We start from the raw sequence: 15,632 nt of genomic DNA on the forward strand, positions 1-15,632 counted from the left end.
ACTGATTTATTCTGTATAACAGTTCTGGTGTGAGCAGCTACTCATGTCACAGTGTTCCGTACAGTTGCATTTTATCAGAGATTTTATATAATTATTGTCATTGTAATAAATCTGTACGGATTACTGTTAAACCATCGAGATTATTACATTAATACTCAGCGAACGTCAGAGCTGCTTTATAAAGAACATTTAACTTTAATTTAATATTCACAACGCACATAAAATAGTTTAAATTACGTACAGCTGTAATAACTGATTATGTGTTTAATAACGCGGTTAGTTTTTACATAATTTAATATAAACTGTAAATGAAAACAAAGCCGCAGTTTCCCAGCAGCGCTGCTAACAAGCCACCGACTTCATTCTCTCATTTCTCTTTAATGCGGCTGAAAATAATGTTGTCACGCATCAAAAACTTCAAAATAAAAACGTTTAATCCCGTAAAAATGTCATTTACCGGATTATTCACGTCCTGGAGCGTTTTCACTTTGTTTCTGTAAATGTAAACACTACAGAGGTTTTCCTCCGAACTGATTAGTGCAGCTATTATTTTTCCTACCCGTTTTACGACAAAGTTAGATTTGCAAAGCAGTGCTGTGATTGGACAATAAAACTGTCAACGTGTAGACTGACAGTAAGTTTCATTTTACAACCAATCATATTTAAGGAAACGATCCCTAGAGCCAATCATAGCGCAGAGGGCGGGATTAAAGGAAAATGGGTGAGGAAAAAAACTGCCACAAGCCTTTAGTGGTGCAGCTATCTTAATGTTCCGGGTAGAAACCGGTCAGTTTTAAAGTTATTTCAAAAGTCTCATGATTTTACATTCAGAAATAAATTAACAAAATCATAATATTTATAAATAATCACCAAACTACGTAGAACCGGATCCACTGTGGGGTGAATAAATTAACAAATAATGCCATGATGTTTTTATTACTGAAAAAATAGAGTAAACACAAGGCAGCACTTTTTTAAAATGTACAGTTATTGACTTTAAACACTCACACAAATGTGTGAATAAAACTAAGTACCTGGAGAAATAAACGTATAAAGAACATGCTAAACTCCTTGCTGACACTGACTGGTGGTAAGGTTGAACCCTGGTGCTGTGCAGCCTCTACACTACTCGCTCCACCACTGTGCCGCCCAGGTTGCATGCTTTCTATGGCCCTTCCAGAACGTATTATTAGGCTGTGGACCCACTGTGACCATGACCATAATAAAAATGAATGAATGAATAAATAAAAGAGCAAACAGCTCATCACTGCAGACGTTCTTACCTCACAATAAAACCTAAACCCAATATCACTGAACATAGAAAAAAATTTCTTGTTATTATCTTGTTTATTAATAATGATGTAATAATATTTTGATACTAATAATTTCTTACTTTATAAAATGCAGAAATGCAGCAAAACACGTCTGAATCTTATAAATCTGAATTTATATTCTTATAGTTTTATATTTTTTATATGTTCCTCTACTCTCCTGTGTAAAAGGACACAGTATAACACGAGTGTTTTGTTTTATATTATATCGCTTTGACATTTTGATTAAATGGTCTTCTCTATTTCTGACGTCACGATTTGCGATTTAATTGCGTCACCGTGCGTATTGTTGCTTTGTGCGCATGCTCGGCTCTGTCCGGAAGCGAGTAATTCCAGTCAGGTTCTAGGCCCTGAACGTTGGGGAGGATTTCTATGGTAAATTTTGGTCTTTTTGCTATTTGTGGTGTGTTGTTGTATTTTATTTAATGAAATGTTGTGAGACTGGAGGTTTATATTTGCTACTTTTGATAATTAACGATAAGATAGAGTTACAGTAAAGACGCAACAGTTTCTCTGTGCTTTTATTGAATAAATCGTTATTATTACTGTTGAGATTTGGTTGGTTATGGTTGCTTATTAATGTATTTCATTATATTATTATTATATTATATTGTATTATTATTATATTACTTAATTATATTATAAATTAGATCGTAAGTATCGGAAATAGTCAACATTGTGTTTCGCACCTGTATTCGGGAGAGTCCCGCCTACTCACCGTGATTGGCTAGGAATTTATAAACAGTGAATTTGACCAATTGGCGAGCAGATTGCTTTTGACGTATAGCTCAGTAAGAGGCGGGGTTTGCGGAATGTGGGTGGGATAAAAAAAAAACTGGAGACGGGCTGCGTCTCAAACCCCTGACTAAAGAAATGAAGATTAAGCAACACCAACATCTGCAGTTCTTCTGAAAAACTTCATTAACCAACATCCTGTGTGACCATAAATGTTTATTCTTATTGTGTGAGAACAAGATCCACAGTTTCCTCTGTTGGTTCAGTAAAATGTTCAATTATTTAACTTTACTCACAGCTTCATCATTCAGACTTGCTGTAAGTTACTGTAGACCTGAGATCCACATAAAAAAGATCTATAACATTAATACAACCTTTAAAATACAATTCCTTTAATAACATTTCATTTGAAGAGCATCCATCTCTCTCTAGACTCAATTATTTCATGACCCGTGGTATTAAACACCTCGGGTCCCAGTCCTTCACCTGTCTGTGTGTGTTGCAGGAAGAGATGTCAGGAGAGAGCGCGGTGAGCTCGGCCATGCCGGCTGCTACGACCCGGACCACGTCGTTCAAGGGTTCCAGCCCGAGCTCCAAGTACGTGAAGCTGAACGTGGGCGGTGCGCTCTACTACACCACCATGCAGACCCTCACCAAGCAGGACACCATGCTCAAAGCCATGTTCAGCGGACGCATGGAGGTTCTCACCGACAGCGAAGGTAGTGCTCGGAGTCTGCGCATCTTTCTGTCCCGGTTTGATCCCAGATGACTGACCTGTGAGTCTCTCCTGCAGGTTGGATCCTGATCGACCGCTGTGGGAAGCATTTCGGCACCGTGCTGAACTACCTGCGTGACGGCGTGGTGCCTCTGCCCGAGAGCAGGAGAGAGACGGAGGAGCTGCTGGCTGAAGCCAAGTACTACCTGGTGCAGGGGCTGGTGGACGAGTGCCAGGCCGCCCTGCAGGTACGACTGAATCATGCTGCGTTCACATTGTCATTTGGATCTGTTCATCTGTGTGCTAAATGTTTGCCTGTCATTTTGTTTTCCAGAATAAAGACGCCTATGAGCCCTTCTGTAAAGTTCCTCTAGTGACGTCAGCCAAGGAGGAGCAGAAACTCATCTCCACGTCCAATAAGGTACAGCAGCCGCGAAAACCAGTGGACTAGTGATCAGAAAGTTGAAAATCAAACCATTTTACCGTCACACACGTCTTAAAAATCTGAATATTTGTTTATTTTGTTTACAGCCCACCGTCAAACTGCTGTACAACAGGAGCAACAATAAATATTCCTACACCAGGTGAGAAGGAACCATGTTTATTCCTGTAATCCACATTCCTCCTCCTTCTATCGTAATCAGGGATCTTAAATAATAATAAAAAGTCCAGGATTTGATCTGGTAACCTGCTGATTAAAACCTGTGTGGAAGCACTGCAGTGAGAAACAAGTTCATCTTATGGTCAGTTCACACTGGATGTGTTTCTGAAGCGTCCAAGCTTGCACAAATGTAATTTCCTGCAGTAGAGGATCTAGAATCTGGTGTTATTCCTGATATTAAACCGTAACTCATTTTCTCTCTCTGCAGTAACTCGGACGACAACATGCTGAAGAACATCGAGCTCTTCGATAAGCTCTCTCTGCGCTTTAACGGCCGCGTGCTCTTCATCAAGGACGTGATCGGGGACGAGATCTGCTGCTGGTCCTTCTACGGTCAGGGCAGGAAGATTGCCGAGGTGTGCTGCACCTCCATCGTCTACGCTACCGAGAAGAAGCAGACCAAGGTAACGAACGGTTCACATGAGCTGGTGATGTTCTCTTCGGTGCTTCCCCACAGCAGATTGTAACCGAGTCTCCCCGTTTCCCCACAGGTGGAGTTTCCCGAGGCGAGGATCTACGAGGAGACTCTGAACATCCTGCTGTACGAGTGTCAGGACGGGCGTGGACCCGACAACGCGCTGCTGGAGGCGACAGGGGGCGCTGCCGGACGCTCGCACCACTTGGACGAGGACGAAGAGCGCGACCGCGTCGAACGTGTGCGCAGGATCCACATCAAGCGACCCGACGACCGCACCCATCACCACCAGTGACTTCTGAACCCTGTTTAACCTCCTACCCACCACCCCCGTGCCTTAATGACTTAGTAGCGCCCCTCTACCATCAGTCGCAGATGAATGTACCAGCCTGGCTTGGCATACACACACACACACATGCTGGAGAGTGAGAGAGGGGCGTGAGGGACTCGAACTCATCCACTGCTCCGTTTCTTTAAATACAGACCAAAGTGTTGAGATCTGATCCAGCTCGTTCTCTCTGTGTTCCGTCTCCATGTCCTGCTGTGTTTAGTGAAGCCGAGTGTTTAAACGTAGTTACAGTGAGTAGTTAAGCAGTAACTACAGCAAAATGCCACCAGAAGCTCCCTTGCAGCTGGGTTTCATGATGAGGGGGCTTTTACTGGACAGTGTTAGTGGTTATGTCTCTTGTTTGTTATGAATTTGTTGAAGTATTTACGATGAGTTTGATTCTCTGGACTGTAGAATGGGGGTTGTGTTTTGTATGAAGACAGAAGAAGGCATTAGTGTGTTTCAGCCACCAGAGGGCGGCGCTGTGTTTGCTGATCTGAGCACTACAGTATAATAAATGATGCTAGTATTAGTGTTGTATCAGGTAAGGAACACCATGACTGACAGAGCGATGGGCTGAAGAGTGCAGATCTTAGATCAGCTTGTGCCTGGATATTTGTGGGAAACAGAACATGAGCACGCCAGCCGTACAGCGTAAAAGCCAGAAGGTGGATTGATGGGCACCGAACACAACACGTTGTGACGTACACACACAATAAAGATGCATTAACATCAGCATGAACACAAGAGAAACTGAGTGTTTAGAAATCTCCACTCTGGACGGTGTTCTTCATAAAGCTTTTATTTTACGTCAGACAAAATTCACTGTTTAAAAACATCCATATTTGTGCTGACAGGGTCGAGAACCAGCAACCTTCAGGTTCTGACATTTCCACAGTTGGAGGATTTCCTGGCTCAGAGGCTCTGAACTTAATTTGCCAGTTAAAGCTGCAGTGTGAAACTTTTGCTGTCAATAAATTACAAATGCTTCACTTCAGTCAGCAAACCAGAGACGATCCGTTCACTCCATTATATTCACTACAGCATGACGGCTGAACTCTGAAACGTCTGATACTGTTTCTTATGTACAATCTATATTCATTTCATGTTGTGTTATTAGATTTATTAAAGGCATAGTCAGTAATCTGTATACAGTACAGAGGTTTGTACAGTGCACTAAATACAACTTATATTTATACACACCTTATTACCAATAAAGATTTCTACACGTTTACCAAAACCTTTCATTCGCCTGAATTTGTTTTACACATTTCAAGATATAAAACCGCTCTAGTTTACATTATGGCTTTATGGTACAGGTTTCAGAAATCCTGTAACGCCTGTGTTCATCAGCTCAGATCTTCTGGATCTTCAGTCTTTAAGGTTCCAAGCACGGCTGTAAGGTGAGTTCTAAAGGAAAGTTCTAAAGATCTTCCTCTATATACACCCTTGATTGATGATGGTTCATGTTGGTTCCAGTCCCAGCACTTGGAAGTCTTTAATGTTTTCTTTATTTAAATATTTAGACTTTGTACTGAGGAGCTTCATCTTTTTCTTTACCAGTTTGTTAGAGGTGTGAACACATTAAGAATACTAAGCTCAGATCTCTTTCACTTCATGAGCACCAGGTCTTCGTGGTGTTTCCATCATCTGGACTTGATTCGTGGTGTAACCTGTGTGGTAAACATGGTACACAACTATTTTCAGTCCTACTGCATTACACAACACGCAAATTATTTTATTTTTTCATATTAATGAAGGGTTTGGACTGGAATCTCGAAGCTCTTCAGAGCTGGAGGAGAAAATCCATGCAGAAGAAATGATTGTTCATTTAAATATGAATAAAACAGAAGGTAGTTTAGACTCACCACCATCAAATGGCCGTTTTTGTCTTTAAATACTGAAGGTTCCTGCCCAGTACTGAAGTCCACAAAGTTCTCCTTACCTCCCTGGATCTCAAACTTTATACTTGAATGGGATTAAGGATAGTTAGTATTTGTAATATCTATATTCTTAAGGCATCATTTATGAAGTTCAAATGATGAGAATCCAAATAAATGTTTAGGATGAGTGATTTTTGATACCTTTATTACATAAACATGGTAAAGTCTGAGAGGAAATGCTAGCAGCCTCCTCACCTGCCCTGGAGCACATTGATGGCGTCCTGCTTTTTGGTGAGCAGGCTTAGTTTAGTCAGAACTTCATATAAATGATCACACTGAAGCACCAGATCACCCTGAAGATGAAGAACAGTCATTTAAAGTCATGTTTGAACCTTTCTCAGGTAAGGTCCAATGACCTGGGTTTAAACCTCAAGTCTGTTCACTTAGTGTGAAGAAATTCCAGGATTTCCACCTCACAAATACACACAGATGGTGGATTGGCTGCTGTAAATTAAATTTTAGGTTAAAGTAGTGATGCTGGGGATACTGTGTCCACTGAATCTAATAGTGGTACCTTTTGTTTGGGGGCATCACACACGACATGGAGAATCATGAAGGTATCACCCAGATTACTGACAGAAACACCTGGAGGTACAACAGCACAAATCACAATCAGAACAACCATGGAGAAGCTACATTTCAAGAACAATCATTATTACAAACATCCCTAAAACTAATATCTATTGAGTGTAGTGTAAGCCAACAGACACACACACTATATGACCAAAATACAGGTGGACACCTGACCATGAACTTCTTGGACAGCACATTCCAAAAATACCAAAAGCGTAATCAGTCAAAAGAACATTTTGATTCTGGAGGCACTGACATGGACTAGAACCATCAAGTGTTTGGTGGGGTTCAGGGTTTTCTGCAGGCTACTGAGTTCCTTCAAACTTATTAAACTACGTCTTTACAGACCTTGCTGGAACCAAACTCAAAGAAGGTTTGAGACACCTAGAAGGGTGTCTATATACTTTTAGCCATATAGCAAATCTAATCTATGTAAGGTGGCTAAGTATAAAAAAGTGAGAGTGTTCAGAAGAGACTGGTCACCTTTGAGCGAGACATATTGGACTCTCTGTTTGATTTTGGCCTCTTCTACAACATAAAGTGCCACCTGAGTCAGGATCAACTGTCTTGGTCTGGGCTTAAACCCATTCCTGTCATATTTGACCACAGGAACACTGTACTGCAGAGAGTCAGAAAACAGCGGACGTTAATAAGAGTGAAAGTAAAACCCACAGGTCTCATTTATATACAGTTGTTTTTAGCATGAATCAGGTTTAAGATGCACCTTGATACGTTCCTGGTTTATCATCTGCATGACACGAACATTAATGTCCTGCTCACCTGCAAGGAGACCCGAGACACCAAGTTTCAAACGAGAGTGTTAAACACTACTTCATTATGATTGTTATTATATACTTTCATTAAAGTAATCCACTTTACACTTAATCATATTAACGCTGTATTTAATAGATGTTTGGATTATATAGTGACTGACTGATCCTGGTGTCAATAAAGGGCACAGACACGCTTTTAGGGTAGCTTTCCTTCTTCCCCTTAAATATGGTGCTGGTTACCACCTTCATCTGGAGCTGGAAAAAAGGAAACCAGCAGAACATCAGTAACTCCAGTCCTGGTTTTACAGATATAATCTGTAGTATGTTACACCCATCCAAAAATTGTGGTCCCAAGGTTTCAAAATCAACTGGCATGGATCATCGTCCATGGTGTATGGTAACCCCACCTGAATCTCTATAAGAGGAAACATCATGTTTGTTTTTTTAAATCCAGTAATAAAAGGGAAAAGGCCAAAGAAAAGTGAACCAATGATGTTATTTTGTCTGTATTAAGAAGATGAAGAACCCAATTTCATCCCAACATCATTTACTGACAAATCATTCACCTCTTGGTCTGGTTCTCTAGGTGCTTCCATTATTTGTAATACTTTGAGCTTTTACTTTAACTCCTGGAGCTGCAGTATTAGTACCCACCAAAACTACTTGCTATGCCACCATGTCCATGCAGCCGTACCTGAGCTTTCCTCTGAGGAGTGATTCCTCTCACATACTTCCTCACCAACCAGCGCGTGTGCAGCCGCCGCAGCATCTCAGATGCCTGCAAGAACCAGAAAAGAGCCACAAAAACGTACAGCCAGCATGTTCAGAACTGCACTGAATCAACCAACCCAGACAGAGAATTCAGGAATACCTCGGTCATTACATGTGAAGGTTTGAGCCATGTGGTTTTATCCAGAACTGTTTGTGGTAGGTTGTTCTTCAGCCTGTTGAGGTAGCTCTGCCTGACGAACGCCAGGTACTCGGAGTTATCTGTGGTTTTAGCTTCGCCTCGCGTCATGTAACCCTTAATAAATCTGTAAAAGCAAATAAAACAAAATACTGAACATGATCCGGGTAATTATTCAGATAAAAGACTCCCGTCTCTCTCAGGGAGTTTTTGCTGACGTACTTTTTGATGACTTTGACAGCCCAGGCTCGTCTCTCTCGTTCTTTGCGAGCTTGAACTCCTCTCCAGCACGTCTCAATTTTAGTAGCTGATGGTGGAAACGTTCATGATGTTCATGATGATATCACAAGATCCAGAATTTAAAAGATTGCTGCCTTTTTAAAGCATCTTACATGAACTTTGACTCACCAGCTTCTTTCTGTTTTTTGAAGTCTTCTCTAGTTCTATAACCTTTGTATTTAGCTTGAATCTTTGCAACTGTAACACAGTTATGTTAAAATATTTATGTTATTTAAATGGAGTATCTTATTTTCAATCAGGTGCTGAAACTTTACGATATAAGGTATGAACATCATGGCTTGTATTGCCTTGAATACATCAGTAAATATCAACCAATACATTTATATGTTGAATAATTAATCCATCCTCTATTCACATACAACCCGAATCCCACAGTGGTCGACTTTACTGACCCAGTTCATGTTTACAGATCTCGTAGGCGTCCTCAGTGGCGAACAGTGTCCTGGCGTAGCGAATAAATATTTTGGTCCTGAAGAAAAAAGCACACAGGGAAGTTAAAGGACTAATAATTACACTGTTTATCACTGTCAGTGTTTTACTATTTACCAGTGATTGTGTCCTTAGTCCTAAAGCACTACTGGAACTCCACCAGCAACTGATTCAATCAGTTATCAGACAGCACTATATATATGTGTCTGTGTGGGTACCTGCCCATCTTGTACTCATCAGGCTGGTAGCCGAGGTGCTGCACCAGTCTCTCCACTCCTTTAGCAGGAACTCCTCTCCAGTGCGGCCAGGTATCCGGGCACAGCGGTTTATACCTGGAACATTATCATAACCCCACCAGACACAGTCACAACAAAGCCGTATCAGTACAGAAATCTCATAATATTACAATATACCTCTTCAGAAAGTCTTCGTATCTTCTGCGATATGCAAAACCTGCTCGTCTGACTCTCAGATGCTCCATCAGACCTAAATACTTCACCTGATGCCTCACCAGGACGTCATCAAACTTCCCTGATCCAGAGAGAATCAGAGTTCAGTCCCAACATGTCACATCATAAACCTTAAGACACCAGTGGTTCTCAAAGCTGATAATGTGTGGATTATCTATAGGAAGATCTCTACAGGCCTCAGGTCTCACCTGGCTGCTTGTCATCGTTGGATTTAAGGCAGCGAACGTACCACGCCTGTTTAGCCATGAGGATCTCGGCGAGCCCCTGCAGACTGTTCTTAAACTGAGTCGCCACCTGAACCACATCGAATCATTCAGGTTATTTTATTTACTGGTAACACTGGTGCTGGAGTGACCGATAATGACTATAAATGACGGGAGGTTTCGGTTTCGTACCGTCTCTGGTCTCCGCCTGCTGTCCACCTCATCAGAGATGAAACACTGACGCACTATTGGGTTCTTAGACTGTCGCATTGCCTGTAAACCACACACACACACATACTTTATAAAAAATAATATAATAATTTTTTTATATTTCCACAGTGAGTAATCGTCTCAGAGCAGCCGTTCAGAGACGCAGGTCCAAGTCTGGAGGAAACTTTGGGTGACCCAGTCATCCTGCTCACCTCTTTAATGTGTCTGTACAGCAGGTCGTTGTTCTTGTCAATAAAACCTGTTAGGAAAAGAGACACGGAGTAAGAAAACAGTTTCACAATCAAACCTGGAATCAGTTTCATGCAGGGAAAGACTGAATCCTGAAGAAATAGTAATAATAATTGATCTCTTACCCACTACGCAGTAGGTCACCTCACCAGCGTAATGCAGCAGGCGGAAGTCGCCCCTCTCCAGAGTCTTACGAGTCCTCTTTTCAGCCAGGTTATACCTGTCTCACAAACAGTGATATCAGGGTGTTTATGGATGGAAGTCTAACCCCTGGTCAGTAATGTTTTACATTTATTTTATAATCACTAACGTGACGAAGTGAGGATGGTGGCCCATTTTCTCCTCCATCTTCTCCAGAAAGGTGAGATCCGTGGCATCACCTGGCATCAGACACTCATCATCCTGAGCATGAACATGACCGGTGGGATTAGTTACACACAAGTTCAGGTAAAATAAATCATTAGATTTTTATTCCTCTGTACCAGTACTGAGATGATTCCGCTGTGTTTGGCCTCCACCAGGTCACAGATGATTTTATTGTTGAAGAACTGAACCGGTTCCCACTGTAACACACACACACACACACACACACACACACAATGAGTAAACGTGGTCTGACATTAACAATATATTAACATGTGGATTCACACTTTTAAGGTTTCCAGATTTTTCTTATTTTACTGACTGAATAAGTCCACTGTGGGAGAGCTTTAGAGCTACAGTATTTCTGCTGTATTTTACAGTAGCTACATCAGGAAAAACGTACTTAGAACTTTATTTAAACTTTATTTATTTATTTAGTGGTTTATTTTACAAAATCTAAATCGTCCATTGGTGGGTCTCTACAGTTTCGATTCCATCTTCACTCTGAACACAACCTTTAATAAACAATACTGAGTTATTGTTGTTACCTCGATGCCCTCGGCCTCGTACTCCTCCTGCTCGGCCTTCAGCGTGAGCTGGATGAAGAGCTGCTGCAGCTTCTCGTTACAGTAATTAATGCAAAACTGCTCAAAGCTGCAACACAAACACAGACACGAGCACAAACACACACTTTATCCTTCATGTGATCAGAGTGTGTTGAGTGTAATCCAGTCTGCAGTGTTTTGTATGGATCACACGCTACATTATGAGCAGGAGTGTGTATCAGCTGTCACTGCGAGGTGCTAATTAGAGTTCAGGGTGCGTTCATTAAAATGCAACTCGTTAATAATGTACAGGACTGCGCAACATGTATTGTAGTGTTATAACCTAATACAGATTCATACCTGTTTACAAAGAAAACCTCAAATCCATAGATGTCAAGCAATCCGATTACTGTCTTCCTGGTAGAGTCCTGAAAAACCAGATTAAGGCTTAATCTTATATCACAATAAACTCAAGGGCCAATTTATTACATCTAGAGATTCTAAGATCACCTAGTAGCTGAGTCGGGTCTCAACCCTTGAGTGCAGGAGTGCCACAATAAATCCATCCCACCCCAAACCAGATATGCTCTCTAGAACCCCAGCCAATCTACCAATCTAAAGCCCCAATCCTGGAATTATGGCCTAGTTTTAACATTTCATCTTTTTTTCTGACCTGATTCTCCAGCGACTCGTTGATGCGATTGACCAGCCAGGTGAAGGTGCGGCCATAGATGGCTTTGGCTAGAGCGTCCCTGGCGTAGATGGAGTGATCGACCGTGAAGGGACACAAAACCTGCACAACACAATCAACCCTACGTTACATTACAATCCAAGCACCACTGTGGCTGAACTGTGGCGCTCAGACAGATCCAGCGTTCTGCTGATGGGCTTCAGGATGAACCTCATGTCTATCTGCTCCACAGACCAGTTTTTTATTAAACGCTACAAAGAATGAAATGGTAAATGTTTATCAGAGGGCATCATGTTACCTCGTCTGTTTTGGCTTCAATCTTCCTGTAGGTCAGAACATCAGTCAGAGTCTGAACATGAACCCCAACCAGCTGCATGGAAAAATAAATCTTTACCTATTTTACCTCAATTATTGGTTTCTTGCATACATGTTTGGTCTACGGTTTGTGGATGGTCTCATACCTTCGATACCCAGCGCAGGTCTGCATTGGAGTGAAGAACAGCAAAACCTTTGGTATCTCCATCAAACTGGACGTTCCCCAAGTGCAGGATGCTTCCAATAATATTGAACAAGTGCTACAGAGAAAACAGTTACAGCATCCACACACACACACACTTCTGTCATATAAAACACTCCATCACGCTCATTCTCTGTGATCTTCTCACCTCAACGTCAGCGAGATCAAAGTGCATGGATGAGAGGGCGTTTTTCACTGATTTCCAGTCGTTGGTGTCATTGATGGAGCTCACACTGGCACACTCGGCCTGCAGGAGAACGGTAATAATGCCAACACAGAACATACAGGTACAGGTTCATTCACACGGTCCAGACTGGCACAATGAGCAGTCATACCTGGACCAGGTACTTATAACGCTTCGTGTCTCTCTCCAGGCCGAGCTGAGTCAGCAGGTCCTGACGTCCTCCCTCCAGCAGCTGGTAGAAGATGTGGAAGTTCCTCTCACCGTGGTTCTGATGGACCACGCGAGACTTCTCCAGCAGATAGCTGATGATGTGACCTCCAACTGCATCCCCCTACGACAGGAAACCAGAGTGGCACAGCTTAGCCATAGCGCTCACATTCTTAACCACAGAGTACAGAACGGCGTCCAACCTGAATGTCGAACTGGATGTCCATATACTTCCCGAAGCGGCTGGAGTTGTCATTCTTCAGAGTCTTGGCATTTCCAAAAGCCTGATAAGAAAGCAAAATCAGAAGCATCATCAGTCTAACATGCACGTTCATTCACTCATTCATATCCAGTAGCTGCTTTATCTGAAGAGGATTCTGAGCTTATAGCCGACACAAGGTGCAGGGCAGAAATACACCGGGTTTTAAAGGATAAACAAACAAAAAAAGTGGCCAATTCACCTACTGGTGTTTTTTTGGATAGAGAGGAAACCTAAGTACTTCGAGAAGCTCATACAAACACAGGGTTATGAGGTAAAACTCCCCACAGTCCGCCACTGAGGGCAAGGACCGAACCCTCTTCCTCAGAACTGCCGTACCACCCTATTAAAGCCTGTTAAAATGCTGAGAAATAAATAAATTATAGCTATTTATATCCAGACACTACACATTAAAATCTGTTTCAATCAACTGGTCACATATAAATAACACTTGTAGAATACGTTAGAATTCCAAGACTTGCTTCTGTTAATGTTTTACTCTGTATTAAGTGAAGAAACAGGAGATCAGACCTCCAGGATGGGATTAGACATGAGCATCCTGTCCCGGACGGAATCCAGCAGAGAACTACTGGGGCAGCTGACGGCGTAGTACTGCAGGATCTTCTTAGTGGCCTCGGTTTTACCCGCCCCGCTCTCACCGGAGATCAGAATGAAGTGATTATTGCCCTCGGACAGCATGGTCTGGTAGGCGTTATCAGCCAGCGCGTATCTGCAGCAGAGGAGGACATGAACACATCTGAGTGTGGAGATGGTGAAATGGATTTCTACAGTTCTACAGCACCAGGAACCAGCAAGTCATTGATTACAAGAGCTTCAAGGATCATATTGTAAAGACCTGATTTTAAACTAGTTGTTCATTAATAGTAAACAAACACATACAGGAAAATTCACTTACATGTGAGGTGGAAGCTCATAAAAGTTGACCACCATGTACAGGTCCATGTGCTTCTTGCTGTAGATGTCCAGCTCTTTGTAAGGGTTGACTGAGATCAGAAGGGTCCCAATGTAAGTCTATAAAACACACAAAAACATGAACTGGTGACTTTTCTTCATTGCCTGCCAACCATGAATTCCAATTTGCCTAAACAGCTCGACTCTAATCCCATTTGCTCCTCAGGTAAACCCAAACTCACGTATATCAGGTCCTCTGAGAAACGATCCTTCAGGTTGTCCAGAACCGCGGCCTCGCTGCTGTGGGCATCAAGAAGCACCAAGTCCTGGACGCCCACCTTGTCCCTGGCAGTGAGCGCCCGCTCCAGGTCCAGTTGACGTTGCTTACCTTTACCTTTCTGCAAATTGGAGATGGTTCAGTATTAAAGAAGAGACGTAATCAGTCCAGTTTGCAAACCCTGAGTGTCTCTGTGATGTTACTCCCATCTGAGACTTTCTGAAAATGTTTGATGTAGTAAAAGTAACTACAGTTGAGAGCGTATCTACCTCTATCTTATCTCTATCTGCTGGGTTGCCAGTAACACCTGGGTACATCTGTATATCTGTAAGTTCTTTAGAAATAAAACGTGTCTGATCATCATGCTAGGGGCAAACGGAGGCCAGTTAGAAATGCATAATTATGCCGAGGCGACTGAAGGTGACTGTTGTGTAAAGCTCTTTAGAACATCTTCACTCATGTAGCCGTTTGTGTTGTGTAAGCAGATCTCGTCCAATTACAGCAACATCGCTGCTCTGGTCTGTAAGACTGACAGCATAATTCACCACCAACTGGATAGAAGCCCAGGACTCGTATCACATCACCGTCAGTACAGTGACCACTAAATCCTCAGGTCTAGAGGATCATATCAGTGCAGGACGGGATCAGATTGTCCGCATGGACTGTCCGACCACAGCTATTTTATTTATTTATTTATTTAATAGGATTATAACGTCATGTTTTACACTTTGGTTACATTCATGACAGGAACGGTAGTTACTCATTACACAAGATTCATCAGTTCACAAGTTTAATATCAAACACAGTCATGGACATTTAGTATCTCCAGTTCACCTCACTTGCATGTTTTTGGACTGTGGGAGGACACCGGAGCACCCGGAGTAAATGCACGCAGACACGGGGTGAACATGCAAACTCCACACAGAATTCACACAGGACTGAACCCAGGACCTTCTTGCTGTGAGGCGATAGTGCTACCCACTTAGCCACCGTGCCGCCCCAACCACAGCTACATGGTTTAGGAGCATAAATAAATACCAATGTACATTTTAGGTTTAGTTTAATGGGTGCAGGTAAACTCTTTCCTAGTCAAACTAGCCACTATTTATATGGGCACAGAGAAATCCCCAGGCTTATGGCACCATAATTGGTAATGAAGAATAAGCTGGCCATGCCACAGGGTTGATTTTCATTACAGAACGTATTACCGTCCGTCTATAAATAAACTATAAATCATAAAAGGTTCTTAATGATGAATTATTTAATCACAGAAATCATTAAAACCTCAGAACTGCAGGGACACTCATACTGAACGTCCTGAAACGCTTCTCTCTCATTTTCATGTTGTTTTTTTCTCTCCAGTGCTGAGAACCTCTGGAAATTTGACTTTCAAATTACAAGCGAAGAAAAAAACAACAACATTAAATCCGACGTG

The 15,632-nt window shown here is 42.1% G+C and overlaps 2 protein-coding genes across 2 annotated transcripts; one reads left to right on the forward strand and one right to left on the reverse strand.

Annotated features, from left to right (window-relative positions):
- The first annotated feature begins 1,650 nt into the window (after positions 1–1,650).
- Positions 1,651–5,425, forward strand: kctd10 (potassium channel tetramerization domain containing 10). Its single transcript, XM_063017788.1, has 7 exons — positions 1,651–1,706; positions 2,572–2,785; positions 2,860–3,029; positions 3,116–3,202; positions 3,313–3,365; positions 3,651–3,846; positions 3,934–5,425. Exons 1-7 carry the CDS (start codon positions 1,704–1,706, stop codon positions 4,150–4,152), a joined length of 942 nt encoding a protein of 313 aa, XP_062873858.1. The 5' UTR covers positions 1,651–1,703; the 3' UTR covers positions 4,153–5,425.
- Positions 5,416–14,336, reverse strand: myo1ha (myosin IHa; the record flags this gene model as incomplete). The annotated part of the gene is made up of 31 exons (XM_063018357.1): positions 5,416–5,858; positions 6,054–6,153; positions 6,324–6,421; positions 6,643–6,713; positions 7,185–7,320; positions 7,426–7,481; positions 7,636–7,729; positions 8,169–8,252; positions 8,346–8,508; positions 8,604–8,688; positions 8,790–8,858; positions 9,074–9,150; positions 9,329–9,442; positions 9,524–9,641; positions 9,769–9,874; positions 9,976–10,056; positions 10,206–10,252; positions 10,368–10,462; positions 10,553–10,644; positions 10,725–10,805; positions 11,154–11,259; positions 11,511–11,578; positions 11,824–11,943; positions 12,140–12,211; positions 12,303–12,416; positions 12,507–12,605; positions 12,694–12,873; positions 12,953–13,033; positions 13,540–13,738; positions 13,925–14,040; positions 14,163–14,336. Coding segments are annotated over 31 exons (3,123 nt in total), but the record flags the coding sequence as incomplete, so codon positions are not given.
- Between the last annotated feature and the right edge of the window lie 1,296 nt (positions 14,337–15,632).

Source organism: Trichomycterus rosablanca, chromosome 21 (genome assembly GCF_030014385.1).
Source record: "Trichomycterus rosablanca isolate fTriRos1 chromosome 21, fTriRos1.hap1, whole genome shotgun sequence".
NCBI lineage: Eukaryota > Metazoa > Chordata > Actinopteri > Siluriformes > Trichomycteridae > Trichomycterus > Trichomycterus rosablanca.

What these genes read in the sequence shown, in the direction of transcription:
- kctd10 (XM_063017788.1), top strand. An exon ending in AGTGCCAGGCCGCCCTGCAG is followed by an intron (nt 3,030 to 3,115) that starts GTACGACTGAAT and finishes TTTGTTTTCCAG; the next exon opens with AATAAAGACGCCTATGAGCC. An exon ending in TCATCTCCACGTCCAATAAG is followed by an intron (nt 3,203 to 3,312) that starts GTACAGCAGCCG and finishes TTTTGTTTACAG; the next exon opens with CCCACCGTCAAACTGCTGTA.